This window comes from Nothobranchius furzeri, chromosome 7 (assembly GCF_043380555.1).
Source record: "Nothobranchius furzeri strain GRZ-AD chromosome 7, NfurGRZ-RIMD1, whole genome shotgun sequence".
Taxonomy (NCBI): Eukaryota; Metazoa; Chordata; class Actinopteri; order Cyprinodontiformes; family Nothobranchiidae; genus Nothobranchius; species Nothobranchius furzeri.
The window spans coordinates 50,203,245-50,229,099 of NC_091747.1; the positions used below are offsets into that span (position 1 = coordinate 50,203,245).

The 25,855-nt window shown below is 42.9% G+C and overlaps 1 protein-coding gene across 1 annotated transcript in view; it reads right to left on the reverse strand.

Annotated features, from left to right (window-relative positions):
* The window catches only part of ctdspla (CTD (carboxy-terminal domain, RNA polymerase II, polypeptide A) small phosphatase-like a), a 42,618-nt gene extending 17,090 nt beyond the window's left edge, over positions 1-25,528 (reverse strand). Inside the window, exons 1-2 of the mRNA XM_054751206.2 lie at positions 25,221-25,528; positions 5,598-5,764 (exon numbers count right to left, since the gene is read on the reverse strand). Of these exons, the coding sequence (XP_054607181.1) occupies positions 5,598-5,764; positions 25,221-25,296 (243 nt within the window). The 5' untranslated portion in view covers positions 25,297-25,528. The remainder of the gene's footprint in view (positions 1-5,597; positions 5,765-25,220) is intronic.
* Positions 25,529-25,855: the final 327 nt, after the last annotated feature.

Consider the following 25,855-nt stretch of genomic DNA (forward strand, 5'->3'; position numbering starts at 1 on the left):
CTGCGGAAGGCGGGGGCGGACCGGAGCGGAGCGGAGGTAGTGGAATTTGGGGGTTAGGGTTTAAAGTTAGGGGCAAGGTTAGTGTCCTTAAGGTTAGGGTTAGGGGCAAGGTTAGTGTCCTTAGGGTTAGGGGCAGAGTTAGTGACCTTAAGGTTAGAGTTTAGTGAGGTTATATTTTGAGGACAAGTGCCTTTAATGAATGTCAATTTGAGCTAAACGGATGGTTCTCAGTTCCCTAGTTGGGATTTAGATGTATGGTAACTACATTACCTTCCTACAAATTACTTTTATACAAATTTTGGACACATCATCAGCAGTGGACCCAGAAACCATCGAGTGTTTCGGCCATTACCACTGAACACTCTATTCTGGGAAAGCCCGCCAAGGCGATCAACTCTCGGCGTGTGTCCGTTGTGCCCAATTGGGTTAGGGTTAGGGGGCACCCCTGCATGCTTTGATAGAATAAATCTTTTAACTTTATTAAAGATTAGGTTCAGAGAGAAACAATTTCTTACTTCTTATTTTTTAAACTGATCGGTCACTCTGAGTTTAACATGTAGGCTGAACATGACAATAGTCTTCTACCCCTATTTCCTGCATTAGATTCTGATCAAAAACATGAAAAAATAAATAAAACGCTTCATTCAGAAAATCCTGACAGATTTACATCATGCTGTCACCCATCTTGGCTCACGACGTGGAAGTCTGTTGTTGGTTTAGCATCCAGGAAACAGCAGAGAATGTCTCAGCTAGTAGAAGCTAACTGTTAACATTAGCAACTCCACCACATGGCAGAACTCCTTCAGGCTTTTGTTATTTGTGGAGATAAATCATCAACATTGCAGGACAAATGGAGTCAGTGGTAGAGTCACATTTTAGCCAATCAGAGGTGAGATGTCCAAATATCTGGGGTTTTTCTCAATGTCAAGGCGCCTTGCCTTGTGAGGCGATGTCTTGCGAGGCCAGGCGCCTTACTTACGAGGACACTGTCCTTCCTTGGTCAAAGAAGATGGAACAGACTTGCATTAGGTGACCGTGGCTTCCACGGTGGTCACGCAACATCACGTGACACGAGAGATAACGTTATATTTTATACGTATTAGTTTCAATGTAAATATAAAACAAGCCTTTTACTTTTAAAATTGTGTATATGCTTATTAAATTAAAAATATAAGTGAGCTATTACCCGCTAGCCACCGAAGCTGCAACTACTAAGCAACTAACCATCCATAGATAACTTCTTTGGATCTAAAAAAAAACTTTTTAAATTGGCTGACTTACTTTAAAACTTGAAAATTGTCCCCGAAGTAGCTGCTGGCTTCTGATCCGCCGTCTTTTTGAAAATACTGCAGTGTATTGTGGGTAATTTTTGACCAAGGCTAGGCTACAAGACACCTCCCGTGTGTCCTTGCTCAGCTAGCTAAACGGCAAACAAACGGAGAACACATGCCTCGATAGAACACGAACATTGGAACCGATTGGAACACGTCTTGGCGGCTCCCAATGACGTTAGGACTGCAGCTATCGAATATTTTTGTAATCGAGTACTCTATTGAATCTTTTATCGATGAATCGAGTACTGTAATAAATGACCATTTTGTGTTTGTAAACCATTATATCAAATAGCGTGTTATAAAATATGAAAGACCTCTTAAAATGAGCAAGCAATTGCCATTTATTCTTCAAGTTTTATTCAAAATTAGTTTTCAAAACTTCATCACTTCAACTTTACTTCACAGTAAACAAATGCCTGTGCAAAACATAAGTATACAACCTGAGCCGATTTTCCCCTCGGGCGAGAATCTAACAGCACCAGAACCGCTCACGGCGCATGCGCAAACATGGCTCGCCAGCTATTTCCCTATTAACACACGTCTGTTTCAATTTCTACACTTTTTTTTCTCACACAATAACAAGGACTGTCGAGAAAGCATGTTTGCCGTGGTTATGTCAAATAATTCTGCTCACAAAACATTTATTTACGTTCTTTCGTTTTCCTCCGCCACTCTCATAAATACCTGTCCTCCTGCAGCAATCCCGAGGGACAACAGACATCAATAACAACACAATAAAAAGTCAGACCTGTTGTGTAAAAACTGCTATTTTTAGCACTTTTTTAGTTCCGACGTGTTGCTACCAGACGCACACTGTGAGCTGAAACTGAGTGATACAAATCAAAAAGTTGCAGTGTCCGCAGAATATATAGCGGACCTCCGAGTCCGCTTGCAGAAGTGACATTTACAGGTACTGTAGCATCGAGAATGTGGTGTTGTGGTAGGGTAAATCCATTTTACAATATTTACACTGGACTACAATTTCCGCTTTACGGAGTGAAAAATGGTCCCATACCTTTGACATTTTCTGTCTTTTTCGCACTCCACTGGGGTCCATGTTGTCCGCCATGGCTTAAGAGACATTCGCTACTCGCGTGTGCATTCAGTGTAGTGTGTATGTGCACCACTTATTTCGGTCTGGGTGAAACATGACCCCGAGCGATTGTAAAGCCATGAATTAATTAAACATGAATTAAACGAAGCCTCGAGGCAGAGAATTTGACTCAAGGTTTTTTGTACTCGAATTATTCGAGGTACTCGAGGAATCGTTTCAGCCCTAGATGACGTATCTCCTAGGCAACCAGGGCGGGGCCAAGACATCAAGGCAAGGTTCCTTGGCATTGAGAAACACCCAAGGAAATGATCCTGCCGTCTGAAGCTACTTTCTCCTCCATCTGACTTCCACTTCCTCAAACAAGTGCACCAGAGATTTTTTCCCCAGAGACCAAGGCATTCATTCCTACTAGAGACCGCTGCAAATGTAATAAAAATATGAGTAAAGTTGACCTTTAATGTCCGTCAATGCCTTTTGGCACTGATCAGTGACATCACTCACTGCCAAAGCGGTGGCGATAAGCTGACGTCTTAGTAACGTCCTGAAAGGGCCAACTTTTATGGAAACTGGTGAAAGGACCAAGTCGTCGTGTCTCCAGGTCGCTTTTTCTCCGTCCCAGACATCCATTCCTTGTATTTTGTTTGGAGCTTCTTTTCTTATTCACATTTTTTTAAATCACTTAAAAATCTAAAGCATGGCTTTCACATTCATATAGATACAATGGTGATGAAAAATATATATTCACATAAATATTGTAATAACGCATAAGTAACAGTTATATTTTCACTTTTATGTAATGTAAAATCATTTAGTGTTAACACTTTTGATAGCACACACAACTGAAAGAGGCCTCCCAAAGTTGCCTGCAGCGGGTTTGTTTCACCCAAAGACTGTTTCTATTCTTTGACAATGTTTATCATCGATATCCACATTTAATCAAACTTTAACGGTGACAGTAGGGGGACCCAAAAGGTAACCCTTGTGTGTGTGAACAGGAGAGGGAAATGCTACAGGTGTTGTGTTGATCCATATTATATCACTACTATATCCAATCATATTTATTTAAATCAAAATAGTCATATTGCAAAATACAGTAAATAATGTGACACCACAACACATTTACGTTCCCTAGTGTGCACAATGATTTATTGTAAATATGTATGGTGATGGAGGTTTTAAGAAATGGATGCACTATAACATATACAGCTGTAGCTGCAGTCAGAGATGTGGAGAATGATTAAATATTTTTAGTTTTGCAATATTAAAAAAAAATCTATTTTTCTACAAATTTCCTTCTCAAATTTTCTAACAGAACTTTATTTATTTGCCGAATTGAAAACAAAAGGTTTATTGCTTGTTTTGATAGTTAGCGTGAGTAGAGATCATATCAGTTGCAGGGAGAGGGGGAATTTTGTAGGCTAGGAAAGAAAGCAAAGAATTAGCTTAGCGCTAACACCCATGTCCCATCATCTTGTCTCACCTGTTCGCAGCACTACTTAAAGACCAAGTTTGCTTGTTTTTTCGACACATTTGAAGCGGTCTTTGGTATAAATGAAACCATTAGGTCTTTCTCTGTGGGAAATAAAACTCAGGCTGATCAGTTTCAGGAAGTAGAAGTTAGCCAGAGTAGAGTGGAGCAGAAGATGGCAGGATCCAAAATTCAGACATCTCACTTCTGATTGGCTGCCAGCAACAAGACTTTACCACTGACTCTGTTTGCTCTGCAATATTAACGTTTTATTTCTCCCTGTTGTGGAGTATACAATGCTGACTGTCAGCATCTACTAGTCGAGACGTTCTCTGCTGGTTCCTGGATGTTAAATAATCAGATCATCAAAGCTACTTGTGGTTTCCCGTGTCAACCAATACTAAATTCTGTTAACTCATTTTCAATTCATTTGTACTCTTGTATTGAGGCCACATTACCAGGTCCTTAGAATAAATCATGGAGAATAAGGAAAAAACTGTGAAAATGATTGAATTTTAATATTAAATTCTTCGAATGCACAGTAAAGACAATCGGGGACAGAGGAAAGAGACATGCAGGGCAAATGGTGGGAGAAAACAAGACAGAAAGCAAACAGAGCTGCCATAGCAACAAACTCGGCTGGCCAAGAATCTAGCAGCAGCATTCGACTTGGAGGGACGGCAATCAGAGGCCCAGTTAGAGAATCAGACCCGTGCCATAACAAGACTTTTTATGGCCAGGTTCACTAAGTTCACACTAAAATAATGGGAACTCGTTTATCAAGGTGAGGTGCGGAGCGGGTCGGTGCTGACCACATGTGCAGTGTCTGTGAAGGACCGCAGATTCCTCCCCTGGACGAGAGATGTTCAGGGGTGATTCTGCTCCGTTTTTAGCCCAGTATGTTTGTAGAGCAGCTTCAGGGTTTGGCGCCTTTTCAACCACCAGAACGTTCTCTTCTCACGTTCTCACTACACTGGTCAGAGTGTACACGAGGAGTGAAGGAGGCATGGGGGGGGGGGGGGGGGGGGGGGATAAGCAATCCATCATAGCCGACACACACAAGGCCCACTATACAGGGATTAAAGAAGCATCAGTTTCAGTGCGTGTTTGGGTCGGTACACGTGTTGTCATGGTAAGACTCGTGCACTCTGCAGGAGTGAGCGAGTGCATGTGCATATTCCACCTTCCTCAGGATCCACTGATTTCCCTCTTTCCTATTCACTCTCTCTTTCTTAACATTTTCTTTAATCACAATTGTCTATTTTTTGCTCATTTTAATATATTTTAACCACTTTCTAAATTCTTTTTATATTTTTACAGTTTTTGTTTTTGCGGATCTTGATTTTTATCTTGAGAGGCGCTATAGAAATATTTTCTTCTTCTTCATCATGTTTTTTTGGGGCTTCGCAGTGTGCTCGCTACGCTGCGTGTGTGTGTGGCGGCTGTGTGCGTAGGCAGATATTGAAGAATGCAAGATGGGAAGCGAGCCCATGTTTTCAAGCAGCGGATGGTAAACAACCTCTGGGTTCAACGGGTTTGAAACAGCTGGAAGAATTTGTTGAGGGGAGGCTCAGTGAGGCGTTCCAGCAGGAAAAGACCAACTCTAAAGGTTTTCACAACAAAACCCCGTTGTCAAATTAGTGTTCCTGTCCCAGAATTCCCAAAAATGTTTGATCTCTGGGACAATAATTATATGCAAATAGGATTTAAGCCAAACACGAGAGGGAAAAATTAGCTTTACCTTCGGAGGACTGCCGTTCTCCTCAGGAGGAGTGGGCAGAGAAAGTGTCTTGTTGTTGGCGGGTGGGGGCTCCACATGGTAGTTGTTGTAGTTGCAGAAGCAGCAAAAGAAGGGGCTGAAAATACTCCGACTGCGGTGCTTCTTTAAGCTGCTGTTGGACTGGGAGACTGGAAGACACAACCACGCAGAGAGAGTTACAAAACCTTCTCCTCATATGGTGAGCGTGTCCTCACTTGAGCAGAAATCCAACACCAGAGGAATATCCCGTTACAACAAAGCATCACGAACAGGGACATAAGCACATCAACACTCAGATTTGTAGGATTGCTATTATTTACATATACTTTTTCCCATTTTTTATGTTAGCATTAAATCAAACACAGATTAATTATAAAGTCTCCATTTTTGACAAAGCTAATGCAAAAATGTGTGCTGATGCTCAAACTGAAAAACATTTTTAACACCATCAGGTGAAATCCTGCAGCAGAGGTTCATTTTTACTGTAACTAAGTAAATACTCGCAGAATTACAGCAAATACAAAAATCTAACTTTTGGATAAGAGAAAGCAAGATGGACAGAATAAACTCCCTGTAGGGATTAGAACAGTCCAAATATGTTTGGATATTTTACTATTGAGGTCTAAAATTTGCCCATATATTTATTTTGCTCATTCTGAGCTGAAAACAACCTCGTGTGTGTTTTTTGACAAATCAGGCGAGGTGTCTGTTATGCATTAAACAAATCAACTACCAGGCATCTTAGAGCATCATTTTTGGTGGTGTCCACAGCACATTTAGTTGGCTTGTTGAGTTGTAACTGGCAGCTGCAGGCTGCAAATTAGTGGTTTGCTTTCAGAACTTTTATAAGGCTAATGGAAACTCGGTCTGTACTTAGCTTGAGTTGGAGGTTTTTGGTTTGTTTTGACACTTGAACGTCTTTCGGAGTTCTAAGTTACAATTTTCCTTTTACAAACAGGCACGACACGAAATGTGAGAAAACACTCTTTATATTCAAGCTAGCATGCTGATATTGTGACAAGAAAGCTTTATTTGAATAGCGCCCTACACAGAATAAAATCTACTCAGCGCTTTGCAATAAAAATTGAAACGCTCTCCTGAAATCGTGTATCCATTCCTATCCGTAACATTGAACTCAATGTAACATTAGACTCTGGCATAATCTTGGTTAGCAAAACCACTCCACAGCCAGACCAGATATGTGGAGAGGTACACAGGCAGGGGCGCCTGATAGGGGTGGCCAGATGGGGCTAAATACATTTTTGGGGTGGTTCACCAAATTGGTCCTTGTGGTAACTCTGGGAGAGTTTAGCCTGTGGCGATGTATTGCATTGCTCCTTTATTCGTTTTTTATTTTTTTTTAAAACAGTGCGTATCCAAAACATTTAACTTAAATTTTATAAACACAAACATTTCAGGAAAATACATTTCAGTTATTAAAATGTTATCCCAAATTTTATTTAAAAAATGTGTTTTTTAGATCAATTCACCTGTTGCTGTGTTCACAAAAAACTATGGAGATAAAAACTTTTTTAAATGGTGAGAAGCAGAAACATATGTATTATTTTCAAAAATTCTGATTATGTCTTTACTCATTAATTGTATTATTTTTATTTTGTTTTACAATTGTGTGTTGAATAAACATGATCAATATATGGTTTGACTGAACATTAATATGATTTATTAACACTTGCTTTTCCTGGGGGGGCAATTTTCTAGGGGTGGCCATGGCCACCCCTGGCCACCCCTTGGGGGCACCCTACCCTGCCTGTGGATGATCTAGTCTGGTTCAACCTCGATGGGTTCAACAAAGGGAAACCACATTTGTGGAAGAATTAAACAGACTCGAATAACCTTTGAATTTACCGATGGCGTAAATACAGAATGATGAGTTTAAAAATAACAGTAGAGCACAAGGAACTGATGAATGCATTAAAGAAAATCTAATAACAATCAATTAAACGGAAGATTAATGAGGAGCAGGTGTGCTGATTACGAGTAGCGAAAGGAGAGGGCAGCAAAGCAGGAAGTAAGTAAACAGAACAAACAATAATAAAGTAAAGCTCATAAAAGATCCATTTAAATTTGCTCAAGTGTAAGCTAGAGCAGAAACAAACATGACTATGAAGCAATTTTACTCAAGTTTCGCTGTAAAGCTTTTCTCTAACAGCTTGATGCCATTCTTTACTTCTCTATTTTCAGAAACTTTCCAGAATAACTGTCCCAACAAAGCAGGTGGAATTGAGAGACGGGGGAGAAGAAAAAGGGAGGTAGAGGGGGAGAGAGTGGGAGGGGAGAGTTACTGTGGTGAAGCAGCCTATACTTGGATCTGATTCTTACTCCACCCCCTCCCAAACCACCACCAACGCCACCCTTTTCCTTTCTCCCATGGACACAAACAACAGACTGCTGCTGCAGCCATGTGCAGAAACACAAGCATGTACACACATAGCATCCTGTGTTAGCCATACAAGGTCCGAAAGCATCTGAAGTTAGCTAGCTAACGTCTAAAAGGGGATTTATCCAGAGAGGTGAGAGCTCTTCAGAGCAGGTGCACCTTATTTACCCCGCTGAGTCGAATTCAGCAGATCTCAGAGCTGTGAAAAGTGCCCTCAGGAGTCGGTGCCTGCATCACTCCTCGCACTCAACGTTGAGAAACAGAAAGACAGCAAGTCAATCAAAGTCATAGCTCCCATCACATGTTCAGACACAGCCGCTAACGAGGCCGGAAGAAGGAGGAAAGGCAGGAAATTCTCAGCATTCCTGGCATGAAGAGATAATCACCCCGTGACCCACAGGGTGGAATAATTCCATGTTTCAAGAATGCGACTTTAAATGTGGACTCTCTAACTCTCAAACAGTCACTTGTGGAGTTGAGTCAACGCCTGTGATCAAGTCCATGAGTTTTTATAATTGTCTAATTTATTCTTCTGAATACATGACCTACACATTCACAGACCATAGTTTACAAAGGGAATTAAATTTTTTTAAAATAAAAGGACAAAGTATGCACCTGTTCTATCACATTCTAACACGCCCCCAGCGCCATCTTGGAAGGTGAGCAGGTATAAATGAGAGGAGAGCGAGCCGTGATAGCAATGTGTTAGAAATATTACGCTTTAAGTTGAGAAAAAGACGAAGATCAGATGATATCCTATCTTGAAAGGTTAGCAAATATGCCAGGGATTAATATTTAGTTTAGTTTTTATTTTTTCATTGGGGGGGGGGGGGGGGGCACAGCAGGTATCGGTACCTGTTTATTTCAGTGTCAAAAATTAAGCGTCAGACAACATCGGTATATCAGATATCCGTTAAAAAAGTTAATATGGAGCATCGCTAATTCAAATTGCAGAACAGCATGTGTATGATTGAGGGCGTAAGCAAATAACTTCTATCCGCAATCATAGCCAACTGGACAAGGAGGAGACTTACTCCTATTTCACACTGGAAGCATCAGCGGCGCGGAACATCAGCAGAACGTCACTGCTCCAAATATAATCCATTATAGTCTATGGGGGTGTTTCAAACCAGCCACGGTGGGTCCGTTTTTAGGTGAGTCCTCGAAGCAGCACTCCGCTGTGGATAGGATCACGTTCTATTTCCGGACATGTCGATTTCCGCAGTTAACATACGGCTAGACAGAAAATCACACAGAGTATCAGTGTAAAATCCCAGGTAATTTTCTAAATAAAAGTATTGCAGTGATGCGATTTCACACACACACACACACACACACACACACACACACACACACACACACACACACACACACACACATATATATATATATATATATATATATATATATATATATATATATATATATGTATGTAGCTTAGGTGTGGCCTAACGGCTTAATCGCGGCCTGCATCGTTCCAGAAGTGCAGGGTGTGCTTTTCATGGCTTTAATCCTGTCAGTGGAGAGGGACTACATCAATAATATCAAACGTGGTTTACTTCTTCTTGATTTAAAGGCAGATTGCATAAACAAATCGTGACATTTGAAGTCTCATTCTGCGCTGCTGATGCTTCCAGTGTGAATTAGGGGTTTAGGCTCCTTATGGAGTCGTACAACTTCAGGGCTGACGGTTGGAGACCCGACGTACCACTCCCGCCAACTTCTTCTCTAGATATCACCAAGTATCTGGTTCACGCAATGGTAAAATCACACTATTATGATTTTATTATGATTTTTGAGGTGTTTCATTTCACATTTGCAAAGAAGTAGAAATAAAGCAGAAATGTGGAGTTTTCAGTTGGAGGGCACCATCTAGAGGTAGAAAAATGTCTCGCACCGTAAGTCCCTCCCCCCCATTCCCATGATTACAGCTGAAGGAAATGCCTCTCATTCGTTAAAGTACACCTTTAGCTGGCCAGCTGATCTAATACACATACAGTAGTTTTACAATTATTATTTTCACATTATGCTGTTTATTCATTTATCTAATATTAAATACTTACTTGTCCATAAAAAATGTCACCAACTCTACTTAAATCTGTACCTCTGCAACAGTGCATGCACACACTGTTGTGACCTGGCCTTTTGACCTTTTTATGGAAGGGCAATACAATTATAGGGACTAAAAATGGGTTCTACCAAATGTTCGACCAGCCAGTTTAATAAGTAAAAATGAACACTGCATAAATTTCAAGTATCCTAACTTCATTAAATTGCTGTTAACGCTTGTCGGACTGAGCTTAAACGCCTCTCTAATAGCACTTACTTGACCATTCAGGCAAGTAAAGTGAGTGGTTCCCGGGGGGGGGGGGGGGGGGGGGGGGGCTGAGGTAAACGTGAGAACCATCTTTGTGAACGTAGATCTTCAATAATTCAGATGGAAAAAAGGCTGGTTTAAAATGGGACAGCCCAAGTGTTTTACAGCCAGGGATTTCTCTTCTGCAGTCCATAGCACTTGAACAACAACAAGACGATGTTGAATCCGTGCCATCACCTCAGGCGGCGAGCACCATTTCACCGAATGTTTGGCGCCTCCCTTCTCCGAGAATCTGAGTCGTGTTTGCATTGAAAGTGGAACCAGCTGTTTGTGGCCTTATGTAACAACGTGTGAGATAAAATATGTTCTCTGCAGCAGTCAAAATGACGAGCAAACGTGCACACACACATGCACACACAGCATTCGCCTTCAGCTTTGTTTCTGATCCACTGACAACGCTGACAGCCAGAGTGAGCACCTGAAGATGAAGCCGTTTCCTTCTCTGGCTACCGCTAACACAAACAGACAGCTGCAAGAGGAAACTCCTTTGTGCACTTTGTCAGCAGAATAACGCTGCAGCGGGAATCCCTGCAGAAATCTCTGAATCAGACGGCGCCAAGAATGGAAACACTTATAATCCCAACTCCACAGGGGTTATCGCTGCCTACAATCTGCTGGAGAATATTTTAGTCACTCGTTTATTCTCATAAAAATAGTCCAGCTACAATATGAGTTTTAAAAACATTTGATTCTGAGCTTAAAATCAAGTCTGCACTTGAATAAAAAAAACTCTAAAAAGACCAAAACTCAAGGTGGTCGTTTAAAAATAAACATCTAATTCAAAAAGAAAATTTTAAAGTTTCCTTTCACCCTTTAGCCTTCATTCTCGGAAAGATTGTAAAAGTGTCAGAAGATTTTTTTTTAATCATTTCTGATATTGTTCACTTTTTTATTTGCAAATTAAAAGTGAGAAATTTCAGGATTAAAGAAAAAGCTAAAGTTGTGAATCCTTCTTTCAGTATCACTGATTTATTCCTTTACTCTCTCAACAATATAAGACTTTCTGAAATCCAGTTACTTTCATGAAAATTTATGACATTAATCATGGAATTTCTTATGCTTTTTCCAGGAAGTTCCCTCTACAAATGGCTCCTTTTTAAAAAAGGAAAACCCACAATGGTCTGCTACAATCACAAACAGGATCTTCTTCACTAAGCACTTAAAACACACTAAGAGTGAATCAGAGCAACCGTGTGACACTTGTGGGTGTCAGTCTGTGTGTTTACGGTCCTACGGAGCATGGTGGGTTATGTCATGAGACCATCAGGGCATTAATAGCACCCAATGATGGAATTAAGCCCGCCTCCTTCCCCACACAGACAGCTGAGGCTGAACTGGTGCACGCAGCTCAGATGCCTTTTTCCTTACGTCCATTGACCCCCAGCTGCCCTTCTGGTTTTATTTCCCGCCTTTTTTGTTCTGATTTATACACATGCATCCCACATTAGCTTACATAAGTGACCTTATTCAATAAACTGTTTAAAAAACAAGGTTTGCAGTGATTTGAGGACGTATATTTTGGACAACGTCTGTTTTCTTGCCCCAGCCGTGCAGCAGCGCCTGGAGAATGAGAGATGCTGCTCCTCTAATTCTCTGTGAAATGAAGGAGATGACAAAGGCGGGGGAACGAACCCACAGAGGAGAGCGAAGGCAGAAATAATGAGGGAGATCTGACGACTCTAAGGGAGTTGCGCAACCAGCAGCAGCTCGGCTCACGTTGTCTGAGGCTGCAGCGATTTATTTTCTAGATATGTATTTTTGGATTTTTATCCATTTGATCAGAACGCCAGAGGCTCTGCAACAGATGGGAAATCCAGCAAGCCTGTCTGTTGGTTGAAAACAACAGGAATTATGTCACAAGTTAATACGATCCTGTGTTTTAGGCTTCTCTCTAACAAGTTGGTGCAAGTTGGTGACATTAAACTCTCCAGACAGAAGTTATGATAAAATTTTGGGTGTTGCTCAACATTAACTGTCAGAGCCCAGCGTCCCAAACACAAAAACAAAGCTGGAATATCAAAGACGCTGTACACGCGCAGTATGAGATATTTTACAACAATAATAATACATTTTATTCAAACGCGCCTTTCAGGACACCCAAGGTCACTTGACAGGAAATATACATTCAGTAAAATACATCAACACAACAATAAAACACTGTGAAGAAAAGAACATCAAGAGAAAAAAAAATTCAAATAAAATCAGAGGTCATAGGCAGATTTGAGCAGGCGTGTCTTGAGTCAGGATTTTAAGAGGGTGAAACTGTCAATATTTCTGATGTCTGGGAGGAATGAGCTCCAGAGATGGGGAGCAGAGTGGCTGAAAGCTCTGCTCCCCGTGGTAGTGAGACAAGCAGAAGGAACAGCAAGATGGAGGGAGGAAGACGATCTAAGGGAACGAGAGGGGGTGGTAATACTTAAAAGGTCTGAGATATATGGAGAAAAGTGGCTGTGGATGGCTTTGAAGGTATGGAGGAGAATCTTGAAGATGGACCTGAAGTTTACTGGAAGCCAGTGAAGCTGCTGGAGAACCGGGGTGATGTGGTGAAAGGAAGGGGTTCTGGTGATAATACGGGCTGCTGAGTTCTGGACCAGTTGAAGTTTATGAAGGAGTTTGTAAGGGAGACCAAAAAGAAGTGAATTGCAGTAATTGAGACGGGAGGTGACGAGACTGTGGACAAGAATGGCGGCAGTGTGAGGGGTAAGGGAGGGGTGGAGACGGTTTATGGATCGAAGATGGAAATAGGCTAACCGAGTTATGTTATTGATGTGAGCATGACAAGAAAGTGAGCTGTTGAGGATGACACCCAGACTCTTAACCTGAGGGGAGGGGGAGACTATGGTGCTGTCAATAGTTAAAGAAAAGCTGTCAGATTTAGAGATGGTGGATTTGGTACCAGCAAGAAGAAGTTCAGTTTTATTGCCGTTGAGTTTGAGGAAATTAGAGGTGAACCAAGATTTGATTTCTGAGAGGCAGAGAGTAAGGCAGAAGGGTGGGAGAGTGGAGTTAGGTTTACTGGAAATGTAGAGCTGGGTGTCATCCACAAAGCAGTGAAACTGGATACTAAATTTGCGGAAGATATTGCCAAGAGGGAGGAGATAGATTATGAAGAGGAGGAACCCCAGGACAGAGCCCTGGGGCATGCCTGACTTGACTGGGGAGGGTATTGAGGAGAGGGATTTTAACTGGATGAACTGAGGTAAGAGTGAAACCAGCGGAGGGGGGTGTGAGTGATGCCTAAGGAAGAGAGTCTATTGAGGAGGATGGGATGAGAAATGGTGTTGAAGGCCGCACTCAGATCGAGGAGAATGAGAATGGAAATCAAACCATTCTCTAGGGTTTCAGCTAGAGAATTTTATCTAGGGTTTGGTCGGTCATCAACACTAAAGTGAAAATAAACTGCACTAAAAATGATTCTTGCAAAAAGTGGAAAGCCAAATTGAAGGTTCTTGAAGAGCTGAAATGATGTCCAGGGGGCTCTGCCATTTTGGCCGCCTCTCGTTACCCTCAGGGGCGAGGTCCAATCTACCCTCTCTCCAGTAGCCTCCACTGGTGGGCCTCCAAGGAGTTTCCTGGCCAACGTAGAGATATAATCCTCCCACCGGTTCAGCCCCAATCTGCCCCATCCCAATAATCCAATATGCCTTCCACACTAGCCCTAACTCCGCTCGGCCCAGATAAGTTATCTGCATTGTCTGGATTTAATCCGCATGCAACCGGTCGCTTTTGAGCACTCTTCTCGAGGCGGTCTGCTTGGAGCCAAACTGGTCCAACACACCCACTGTCAACAGATTGGCTCCAATTCACGACTACCATTAGGGGGAGCCTTTGCTTGGCGGATAGAATCAGCCAGCGGGGGCTTCCCGCATGTGCAATTCAATATCATTCTAAGGAGGAAATATGCCTCTGATTGAAGCCATCTCTGCTGACACACACACACCACACACACACACACACACACACACACACACACACACAGAGAGAGAGAGAGAGAGCACTGCGAAGCTTGAGCTGCCCCATGGGAGGACAGATACAGAAGAGAAGAATGCAATACCAGAGTCAATCTCCAAAAGCAACACTGCTCACGGCTGCTGTTTTTGTTTACCGCAGACTTCTCCACGCTTCTTTTGCCCCGCCCACATGTTTGGAGGTGCGCTCATGACATCACAGATATCCAATTTTAGAGACCGCCCATATGCTCCTTCACATCCACATTGGTGTGTGTAATCTACCCGGCCAGGCTGGCGTGGGCTGCGCAGAGTGGAGTTGAGTCGACGTTAGTGTGGAAGGGGCTCAAGATATTTAAGCTCCTCCCCTTGAATTAAGACTTCTAGACATGCTAACTGCAGGGCTGCATGGACACTGCACTCATAATGTTTCATTAAATGAGCTCTGAAGCGGTCCTGTTGACAATAAAACCTCTCTATACCCTTTTTTGAAAAGTTGTGCTTATAAATTCAGATCAGGTGGTAGATAGTGGCGCTCCATTTTGAGCCTTCGGTGTGTGAAGAGCAATCGTGCTGCTACTGGAGATGGAAAACACCCAAAAGAGCTCATTTTAGCAGATTTACACAACTTCAAATACTTGTTTGAACAAGTTAACTTTGGGGAAAAAACTATCAGAAGACCATCTGCACTTCTCTCCTAAATTAACCAGAGATTTTCTTCCAATTTAAGAGATAGAAATTCATTTTTCTAAGTTTTTTAAAGTTAATTATAATTGGGGATGCGTGGAATGTCAGCTTCAGCTCCTTCAGCCACAGATGTGATCTTATCACAACAAAAACGCTGTCTAATTTAGCAGAAAACGCTGAGTTTCCAACATAAAGCTGAGATCAAACTGATGATACGAATATGACATCAGCATCACTTTTTCTGGTTTTGGGAAGCTCCTTCATGCACACAGAAGTCATTACAGAACAGATTAGCGCAGTCAGAAAAGCTCTTTGTGAGCATCACGTTTTTTCCTTTCTCCTGTCAGTTTTATTGTAGATGTGCCTCGCTCATGATTGAGTTAGCGCTGAAATGCCACATGCCAGTTCTTGCTGTAAATCACATTTGTGCACATTGAGAGGCAGTTTGTTATTGATGAGATGTAAACAAATAGGTCATCTATGGGTGTGTTATTATGTTTCCAGTCCCTTTTTTTGTCCCAGCAAACCATTCATCTTGTCATTTCCATGCTGTGTCCTACTTAGAGACCCCTGAGACTTGCCGTTAAACAGCACTCACCTTTACCTCTGAAGAATTACTTTTAGTGTGTGCATGTGTGTGTGTCTGTGTGTGTTTTGCCGTTCAGCTGTTTAAAAATGCATAAACCCCTCGTGCTCTTCTGTCAATTATTTCACAAGGTGGTGTGCAGCATAATTCAGGAGAGGTGACAGAAAATCTTTATGGACAAAACACGATCTCGCTTTTGGAATTACTGAGAAAAAACATCAATTAGAGGAGGGAAAAGTATGCAAAAAGGCCACTTACTTACATTTACCTGTCAGCGTTTAGGCTGCAGACCAGCCTGCAAACAAAATACTTCCCCTGCTCTCCTTGGACACACACGTGCACACACTTGACCTCTGACAATCTCTTTCATCTGTTCTGATTACGTCCACTGCCTGAAATGACACTAAGCCTGTGCCTTCTGTGCAGCTGACTACAGCTACACTTAAACTGTCTTGAAAAAGAATTTAATCGAGGTTGTTTTTGTGATTATTTTCATATTTCACTTTGAAAGCAAACTCTGCTTCTGAATGCAGAACAAGGGCAAAACACACTGACAGGATTAGACGCGTGGAATTATTCTTTCCACCGCAAAAGCTCAAGCATATGCACCCCTATGGGTGAAAAGGCTCTGTGATGGACTGGCAGACATGTCCAGCATGTTCCCTGTCTCTCACGACCCAATTTGGAAATAAGCAGGACAAGAATTTGAGTGTATATGTAAGTAAAATGATGAGAAAATAAACCTGGTTCACATGACGAGATTTTCTAATTCTCGGATGTTATCGAAGCATTTAGAGATCCCACAAGTGGTGATAAAAAAATTCAAGGACATACCAGTTTTGGTCCCATAGTGTGTAGTGTATAGCTGCACTGCAAAAACTACACACAAACCAATTTCCCCAGTCCGACGGGAAATCTCGGTAAACCTCGGGAGGTCTAACATGACTGTGATGTAAACAAGTGCGGGTTCATCTTGCTTTCTCATTGGCTACACATCTCAATCATTCAGGCTGCATTGCTGTTTGTTCTCAAAATCCGACCATGTTTATTTTTCCCAATGATCAGAGCAGTCCCGATGTCCTTCTGAGTTGATCAGAGAACACCACACACGGTGGGACTACCTGATCCAATTATTTTCAGAGCTATTTAAGATTGATGGAACGAGAGAATCAGGTGAAAAATCTGCATAACTTAGTTAAATATTAACAGATTACATTATGATAATTTTGTAATTAGGACATTTACCTCATAACTTTACAAGCCTGCTGTTGCATCACATGAGTCTATGTAAAGATGTAGACCTAAAATCAGGGTCATTTAAACAAAAGTGGTAAAGTTCCTCAGATGTCTTTACTCTGATGAAACAAGCTTAACTGACTGCTGTTGACGCTTAAACCAACTCTGCAGAATAATATTCTTCCCTAAATGGATATTTGAAAACTATTTGCTCAAAAACAAGCAAAACAGCATGAGAGCTCCACTTCGGGCCACACTCAAACACATACTTTCTCCACAGTGCTGTCAAACACACCATCCAAAGCACACAAACTTAAAAATAAACCCAGAGCTTGCTGTGCAGAAGAACCAACTAACAAAATAAACAAGGTTTACTGCAAACAAACTTACCTGGTAGCACATTCTACTTGAAATGATCAAAAAATATGTATCTTCTAACACAAATGTGAGTTATACAATTCCAACTTTATATGGAGTTTCTTAAACAAATGTTTTAAAAACATTAATTAAAATGACATTAATAAAAAGATATATGATAGTTTTCTGCTTATGGGAAAGCATTTGACTTACAGGAAGGATATAAACATATTAGAGGCCTTTTGTTTTTCCAACTTATATTTTATGACTTAATTTTTTGGATTTTATTTTTTTTGTCTCTTTTGATATTGTTTTACTTGTTTTCTATTGTTGTTTTTCTTGGTATTATCATAATTATTATTGTTAATAATTGGACTTTTGCTGTGCAGCACGTTGATGCACCTTTGTTATTTTTAAAGTACTTTATAAAAAAAAGGGCCAATTACATATGCTGCCAGTGTGTTTTGGTATCATTCTGCCATCTTTACTTGCATTGACTTGTCAGCCATGGTAAATGGTAAATGGCCGGTATTTGATATAGCGCCTTCTAGAGTGTGTCGAGTTTGGTGGCAGGAGAATTTCGTCTCTGCTTTTTGCGGATGATGTGGTCCTCCTAGCTTCATCCAGCTCTGACCTTCAGCTCTTGCTGGGTAGGTTCGCGGCCGAATGTGAAGCGGCTGGGATGAGGATCAGCACCTCCAAATCTGAGACCATGGTTCTCGACCGGAAAAGGGTGGCTTGCCACCTCCGGGTCGGGGGAGAGGTCCTACCTCAAGTGGAGGAGTTTAAGTATCTCGGGGTCTTGTTCACGAGTGAGGGTAGGAGGGATCGGGAGATCGACAGGCGGATTGGTTCGGCGTCTGCAGTGATGCGGACGCTGAGCCGATCTGTCGTGGGGAAGAGGGAGCTGAGCCAGAAAGCCAGGCTCTCGATTTACCGGTCGATCTACGTCCCAATCCTGACCTGTGGTCATGAGCTTTGGGTAATGACAGAAAGAACGAGATCGCGGATGCAAGCGGCCGAAATGAGTTTCCTCTGTAGGGTGGCCGGGCTCAGCCTTAGAGATAGGGTGAGGAGCTCGGACATTCGGGAGGGACTCGGAGTAGAACCGCTGCTCCTCCGGATCGAAAGGAGCCAGTTGAAGTGGTTTGGGCATCTGGTCAGGATGCCTCCTGGACGCCTCCCCGGGGAGGTGTTTCGGGCATGTCCTGCCGGCAGAAGGCCCCCAGGTCGACCCAGGACACGTTGGAGAAGTTACATCTCCAATCTGGTCCGGGAACGCCTTGGGGTCCTGCCGGAGGAGCTGGTGGACAAGGCCGGGGAGAGGACGGCCTGGAGCTCCCTAGTTGGGATGCTGCCCCCGCGACCCGGACCCGGATAAGCGGAGGAAGACGACGACGACGCCTTCTAGAGTTCTTGAAACCCCCCAAGGCGCTTTACAACACAATCAGTCATTCACCCATTCACACACACATTCACACACTGGTGGGGATGAGCTACAATGTAGCCACAGCTGCCTTGGGGCGCACTGACAGAGGCGAGGCTGCCGAGCACTGGCGCCACCGGTCCCTCCGACCACCACCAGCAGGCAATGTGGGTTAAGTGTCTTGCCCAAGGACACAACGACAGACTGAGCGGGACTCGAACCTGCAACCTTCCGATTACGGGGCAAGCACTTAATTCCTGTGCCACTGTCGCCCCATGGCCATGTTGGATTTAGGGCCAATGGAGCATTGCCAAATTTCAGATTCCCATCTTTGATGATTGGAGTTTTCCAATATGGAATGCACAATTTGAGACCACACACACACACACACACACACACACACACACACACACACACACACACACACTGAGCAATGAGCCAGTTCTATACACACAGTTTAGAAGCTTCTCAATCAAGACGCATTAGACTTGAAGGACAAAAAAATATATTTTTACCAACGCCACTGTGGATCCGGGTTGAAGAAATAAAGATGTGTTTGAAAACATCTAATGCTTGCCTCCCCAGAGCTGAATCTAATCAGCTTTTAGAGCTGCCCTGGCTGAAAGAGGTTCATAAATCTGAAATAAGGGCCCCGCTCTTCTATCTCCATCCTCCCTGTCAAAATGCTTCACTGGATATTGACTTCACCGTACGCGCTCAGAAGCTCAATCTGATTCCCCGGAGAGGTGAAGGAATGTGGCTGTGGTGGGACAGCGGCGAAGCTCCCCTGCAGGTGTGGTCCTCACATCATAAACACTTTATTAACACACAGCTGTATGTTCCAGGGATGACCTCAGAAGCCACGTGTGTATGAAATCATTGGTTTAATGATTGATTGATTGATTGATTGATTGATTGATTGATTGATTGATTGATTGATTGATTGATTGATCTCCAGCTGGGATAAAAATGGACAAGAAAGATGGTTTGCACACCATCATCAGACACATTAAACACATCTAAACAGTGTATTCTGTTGCTTTTCCCAAAGCTGCAGGGAAAAGCTTGTGTGATGGAGATCAGACACAAATTAAAGCTGATTCATAAAAAATCTTCCTGTAAAAAAAAATTAAGGAAGCCCCTTCAAATAGGACTTCATCACTTAGAGATTGAGGATGAATCGGTGAGTTCGCCATCGCTCGCGCCGCAGGAGCGGCAAGCTAAAATGGGATTGGACCTAATCTGATTGAGGTAAACGGCTTGTCCATCGACACCTTCCTTTACTGGGAAGTTATCTGAGCAAAGCCTGAGTGATTTACGGAGCCAGACTTTCAGTCTGACTTTCACCTCATTGCATCAGACTACGAGAACTAAGCCACTGTCGGATAAAAAGCCTCACTTGGCTTCAAAGAGAAGCAAAAGTTAACAACATATTTAAAGTTAAGCTAAAGAAGCATTACTGGGGTATCAGGAAAACATTCACGAGGATACAAAAACCCTCCAGGGTGATGCATTTTATAAGAGGTGAAGGAAGAAAAGGTGTATGGTTTACTTAATACCCTGTGTGCAGAAAGAACTGACAGGGTATGAACTGTCATAATAATAACAAGGTGTTTTAAAAAATGCACAGGAAGTCTGACCTGCACACACAGAATTGGTCCAAATTCAGTTTACCTAAAATAACCTATAATAAAATATATTTTTCTACTTTCTGATCAAATTGACCGATATGATTCCGGAAGTAAAACGTTGACATTGACGATGATTGTGGGGAACTGTGGACGATATGTCGAGGACGATATCGGTGTGTCTTTTTCCAGTTCAGTTCAGCACCTTCTGCATTAAAAACGACCACATGTTCTGATTATAGTCAGCAGGATGAAAACACGACACCTCCAGCATTTAGTTCCCTGTTGTCAGCCAAAAGGGAGTTGGCTGTTATTTTAGTTTCTTTAAAATATTATGAGAATTGTTTTTTTTTTTAGCTAGGTCAATGCATTTTCCCAGGGCTCTTATTGTAAAAACGCTTAAAAGAAAACTATGTGTCAGGATGATGAAGATGGGACTTTTTACACCGCATAGTCTCATATTATTGTCCTGGCAAGCCATCCTATATGTAGTCGGGCCACGACCTTTAGACAGAGCTCAGTTATAGGGGTGGAATCGCAACAGCAGGCACGTGCTCTATAGGGGGCGCTTTTTACCTGAAGTACATCTATTAACTGTTATGCTACCAATTAGCTTTTTCACTTGGCTGATCATCAATAAAAAGCACAAGAATAAGAAGGAATGAGCTTTTCCTGTTGACATCGTAGCGGAGCCTGGAAGTAAAAGTAAGAGTGATGTCTTTGGAGGCAAAGCAAAGAGCTAAAACCGGAGTAAACTTTGGTGCAGCCTACGCTAGTTTGAGGGAGCTAAAGGAGGAGCCTGTTTTAACAGCAAACTAATTATAAAAGGCTAATACTAACTACGGGCAATGTCTCTTGAACTTGGTTCATTATGAAAAAACTTTTATCTTCACCAAATCGTTAACTCTGTGTGGTCTGCTGTTGCAAATTAGCAACAAATCATTTCAGGTCTTAAAGCATCAAGATGGATGATCAGGATTAGTAACTTCTTCAGAACCCTTACGTATACTCGCTTATACACGTCTACTGCCCCCTGGTGGAGGATCTACAGGAGGTGAGGGCCTATTATATATATATTTTTTATTACTGTTATATTGCTATCAAAGTACACAAACTAATTATTATACATCTATTTTAATAATATTAAACAAAGAATAGTTTGTTTTAAAGACACTTTGCAGCCATGTCCCAAAAACCAGTTTCCTTGTCCGGGGATCGGACCGCCAAGGCTCCCGCCTCGGTCTGCCACCCGATCCACACTGCATCTGACCCTTCATGTTCCTCCTGTGGGTGGTGGGTCCACGGTTGGATGAGCCCATATATCCGGTTCGGGCTGGGCCCGGCCGGGCCCCATGGGCGAAAGCCCGGCCACCAGGCGCTCGCTCACGGGACCCAACCCCAGGCCTGGCTCCAGGGTGGGACCTCCAAATCTGAGACTATGGTTCTCGACCGGAAAAGGGTGGCTTGCCAACTCCGGGTCGGGAGAAAGGTCCTACCTCAAATGGAGGAGTTTAAGTATCTCGGGGTCTTGTTCACGAGTGAGGGTAGGAGGGATCGGGAGATCGACAGGCGGATTGGTTCGGCGTCTGCAGTGATGCGGACGCTGAGCCGATCTGTCGTGGTGAAGAGGGAGCTGAGCCAGAAAGCCAGGTTCTCGATTTACCGGTCGATCTACGTCCCAGTCCTCACCTATGGTCATGAGATTTGGGTAATGACCGAAAGAACGAGATCGCGGATACAAGCGGCCGAAATGAGTTTCCTCCGTAGGGTGGCCGGGCTCAGCCTTAGAGATAGGATGAGGAACTCGGACGTTCGGGAGAGACTCGGAGTCGAGCCGCTGCTCCTCCGGATCGAAAGGAGCCAGTTGAGGTGGTTTGGGCATCTGGTCAGGATGCCTCCTGGACGCCTCCCTGGGGAGGTGTTTCGGGCATGTCCTGCCGGCAGGAGGCCCCCGGGTCGACCCAAGACACTTTGGAGAGGTTACATCTCCAATCTGGTCCGGGAGCGCCTTGGGGTCCTGCCGGAGGAGCTAGTGGAGAAGGCCGGGGAGAGGACGTTCTGGAGCTCCCTAGTTGGGATGCTGCCCCCGCGACCTGGACCCGGATAAGCGGAGGAAGATGACGACGACACTTTGCAGCTATGCTAAGACAAATTAATAAGGGTACAAAAATAGCCTGGATTTACTCTGAGTATTCAAAATATGACTGTGTGTGTGTGTGTGTGTGTGTGTGTGTGTGTGTGTGTGTGTGTGTGTGTGTGTGTGTGTGTGTGTGTGTGTGTGTGTGTGTGTGTGTGTGTGTGTGTGTGGGTGGGTGGAATGTTTACTCTATGATGAGGACCATAACCTGACAGGATGCCGTTACACGGGGACTTCACCGTAAACACGATTTTAAGGTTGATGCATCTGTAGAATTGTGTTTGTGACAGTGTGACGGCGGCTGCCGTGTCATCTCTGGTCAGAGGCCGATCCGGGATTTTATCCTGCCGGATTATTTATCAGAGACTGCATGCCATCTGGGATTCTACGTTTGAGATAAGCAGAGTGTTGAGCAAAAAATAAATAAATAAATAAGTAAGTAAGTGTGGGAATTTTGGACAAGAGATTGTCATGTGCAGAAAAAGAAGAAAAAAGCTCAACAACAGCAAAAGTGTATTTGCTGTTTTTATCTTCAGGGTGAAGTCTGTTGCATCTTAGTAGAGACCGTCAGTGATGAAAGGTTGTTTTTTTTAGCTATTTCATGATATTGTGTTTAGATTTCTGAATGGCCTGTGTTTAGAGAAATAGAGTTTGCGTCTGATTGGACTGACAAGCAGCCCAAGGTTAGCCAAAACTAAAGCATCTTAAAACACAGCAAATCTGCCAATTTTCATAAAGGACCTTGCTATTTTAAAAAAACAAATAACAGTTTTGCATAACATGGTTGTACACAAGAATAAATATCACAAGCAACAGAATATTGTAGCACTTCATGTCCCTTTAGAATTCACATCTGACAGGAATTTCTAAACGAGGGCATACGCTCAATATTTCAATGAATTTGCTTTGGTTTCTAGTATGAATGAATGCATTTGGAGTTGCTTTCTGTGATATAAATATAAGCTCTGGTGGTCCTGTTTCAGGAAAAAGAAGTTAGTCCCACTCATTAATATTTATGATATGCAGACATATCCAATCCAGTCCAATCCAATTTTATTTATAAAGCGCATTCAACAAGGAATTACAACCAAACAAGGCGCTGTACACTAAAAATGTTAGTTAATTAAACCGGCGTTGTACAATCATGTCGAACACAGATAAAAGATAAAAAGGAAATACAACAAAATTCCCAAAACTAACAGCTAAAAATCAATAAAACACAGGGAGAATAAAAAATTAGACATATGACTGGCTAACAACACGACTCTTCTGCTGCTTCTGTTCGCTCTTCCTTCTAATAAAAAAATGCAGAATTGATGTTTAATTCCCATAAATAACCCAAGCAGGTATGTGTTCTGCCATGAAGTTGCCATTGCTAATGGTTAGCATTTACTAGCCAAGAAAAGCTCGGTTCTCCCTGCTAAATGAACACAGCCTTGAGTTCAAGGGCCACGGTGGGTGAGCCCATGAATGCAAATTTTACTGTCTGGCTTTTTTTGAGCCGAGCTTTTTCCATGTCATTTTTTTCAACCTCTAAAGCAGGAAATAGGAGTAAAAGACTCTTTTCACGTTCAGCATGCATGTAAAACTCGGCGTGGCCAATCGTATTTCAAGAGGCGTTACACGTTTCTCAACGAACCTCTGCTTTAATGTTCCTGCCCAAATAGCAAAGGTTTATAAAATGGCTTTGCACAAATGTGTACGATTTTTTTCATTTGAGCCAATTTAATATGGCAGCAATACAGTTTGGTCATGCTGTAACTAGCCGTTAGCTTATCAATGATGATGAAAGGTGTGAACTCTGAAGAGACGCTTTTCTGGAAGCTTAGCATTAACTACACATTTTACATTAAAAAAGCTTAAAAATGGCTATAATGTTTATTTTAAAACCAACAGGAGCACGGTGAAGGTATTCAGAATGTAAGGCGCTAAAAATCTCAGCTGGTTGAGAAATTTTTTGCTAAATATTCAGTTTTAATTGAGCCTATTGATGCAAACAAGTCTGGATGGACTCCACGAGTGCGAGTTGGGGATGTGTAATGAGTCAGAGTGGGCCATGTACTGATGTCAGTTCTGAGGTGGCTGAAGCAGAAAGGTGACCTTTTCTCCAAACAGGAGCACTGGGTGTAGCAGGAAGCTATGGTCCCTCTGGCTTCCCAGCACCCTGTGGGCTGACTGGGATGATAGGTGTTACTGGGGGGCGAGTAAATTTAATTAAGTGTTCAGTAAATGTCGTGATGCAAAACAATGTGGAAAATCCGTTCACGAGAAGCCCTCTGATGGTTGATGGAATCTCCTGACTCGTGAGCATGGAGTGGGGGGATTTCGCATCGATGTCATCACCACATGGCGGAGTGGAGACTCACATTTAAAAAATAACAGAGAAATCTTTAATCTGTGCAGCAGCTGTTGATCTGTTGTTTTCTGGCTCTGCAGCTGTCTACTCTCTCAGATACTCTATTTTATTTTGATGGTTTATTATTAGATTTAATTTGTATTTTATGAAGCTTAGGTGTTCAGTGAGGTAAAAACAAGAATGTATTTGACAGCCAGGGATATGAAGAGTGCCCGCCCCCTGTAGTAAACCTTGTTTACTCTTGGAAATAGATCCAAGTCAGTGACTATTTTATTTTGAAGGATCCTTGATAAAACAGGCTGGTAAAGATGTGACCACTAATGTGTGATGTTGCTATGCTTCAGCTCAACAATGGAGGTCCATCCTGCTCAGCTGTAGCAGCCCATGTTCTGCAGATTTGCACAGATTGGCGCCGAAGATCAGAAATAACATAAACTAAAATAAATAAATGTAATTCCTGCACACCTTACCTTTATCCTGACCTGATGAGATGCTCTCCTCCTCTTTCGGATTTGCAACCTGTGTTATTATGGACGTGATGTCCATGGAAACGAGATGTTGCGCACCGATCGGCTGCACCGTTTTATTCCCTGGCGAACATCACGGTCCCCCCCATCCGGGCAGCGCGCGGGCTGCATTAAAATCCCATTTTAACTGGAACCGCTCAGTCCGGTCCGGTCCGGACACACCGGAGCTCAGAGACGCGAGTGAGGGGGAAGCGACGGTGGCACGGGAGGCGAACAAAAACGTCGGTCCTGCTGAGACTGCTGCAACAGCTCTCCTCCTCCTCCCATCTGCTGCTACTGTACGCTTCACATACACACTCACTCTCACACACACACTACACTATCAAGTGTGCGATATGGTTACAGTGTTTACCCAGAGATGGCGACCGTCCTCCAGCCCCACAGGCGCACTACAACAACAGGTCAGGAGCGCTCCTTTTCTGCTTCTCCGTCCGAGCTGAAAAACAAGCACTTTAGTCCGCCCACCTCTCTGGTTTCATATCCTGGCTCTGAAATCTCAGGGAAGAGGCTTCAGCTTCCAGCACCAGGAAAAAAGCTCTTAATGGAGAAAACCTGTTTATGACCGGAAATGATCTCTT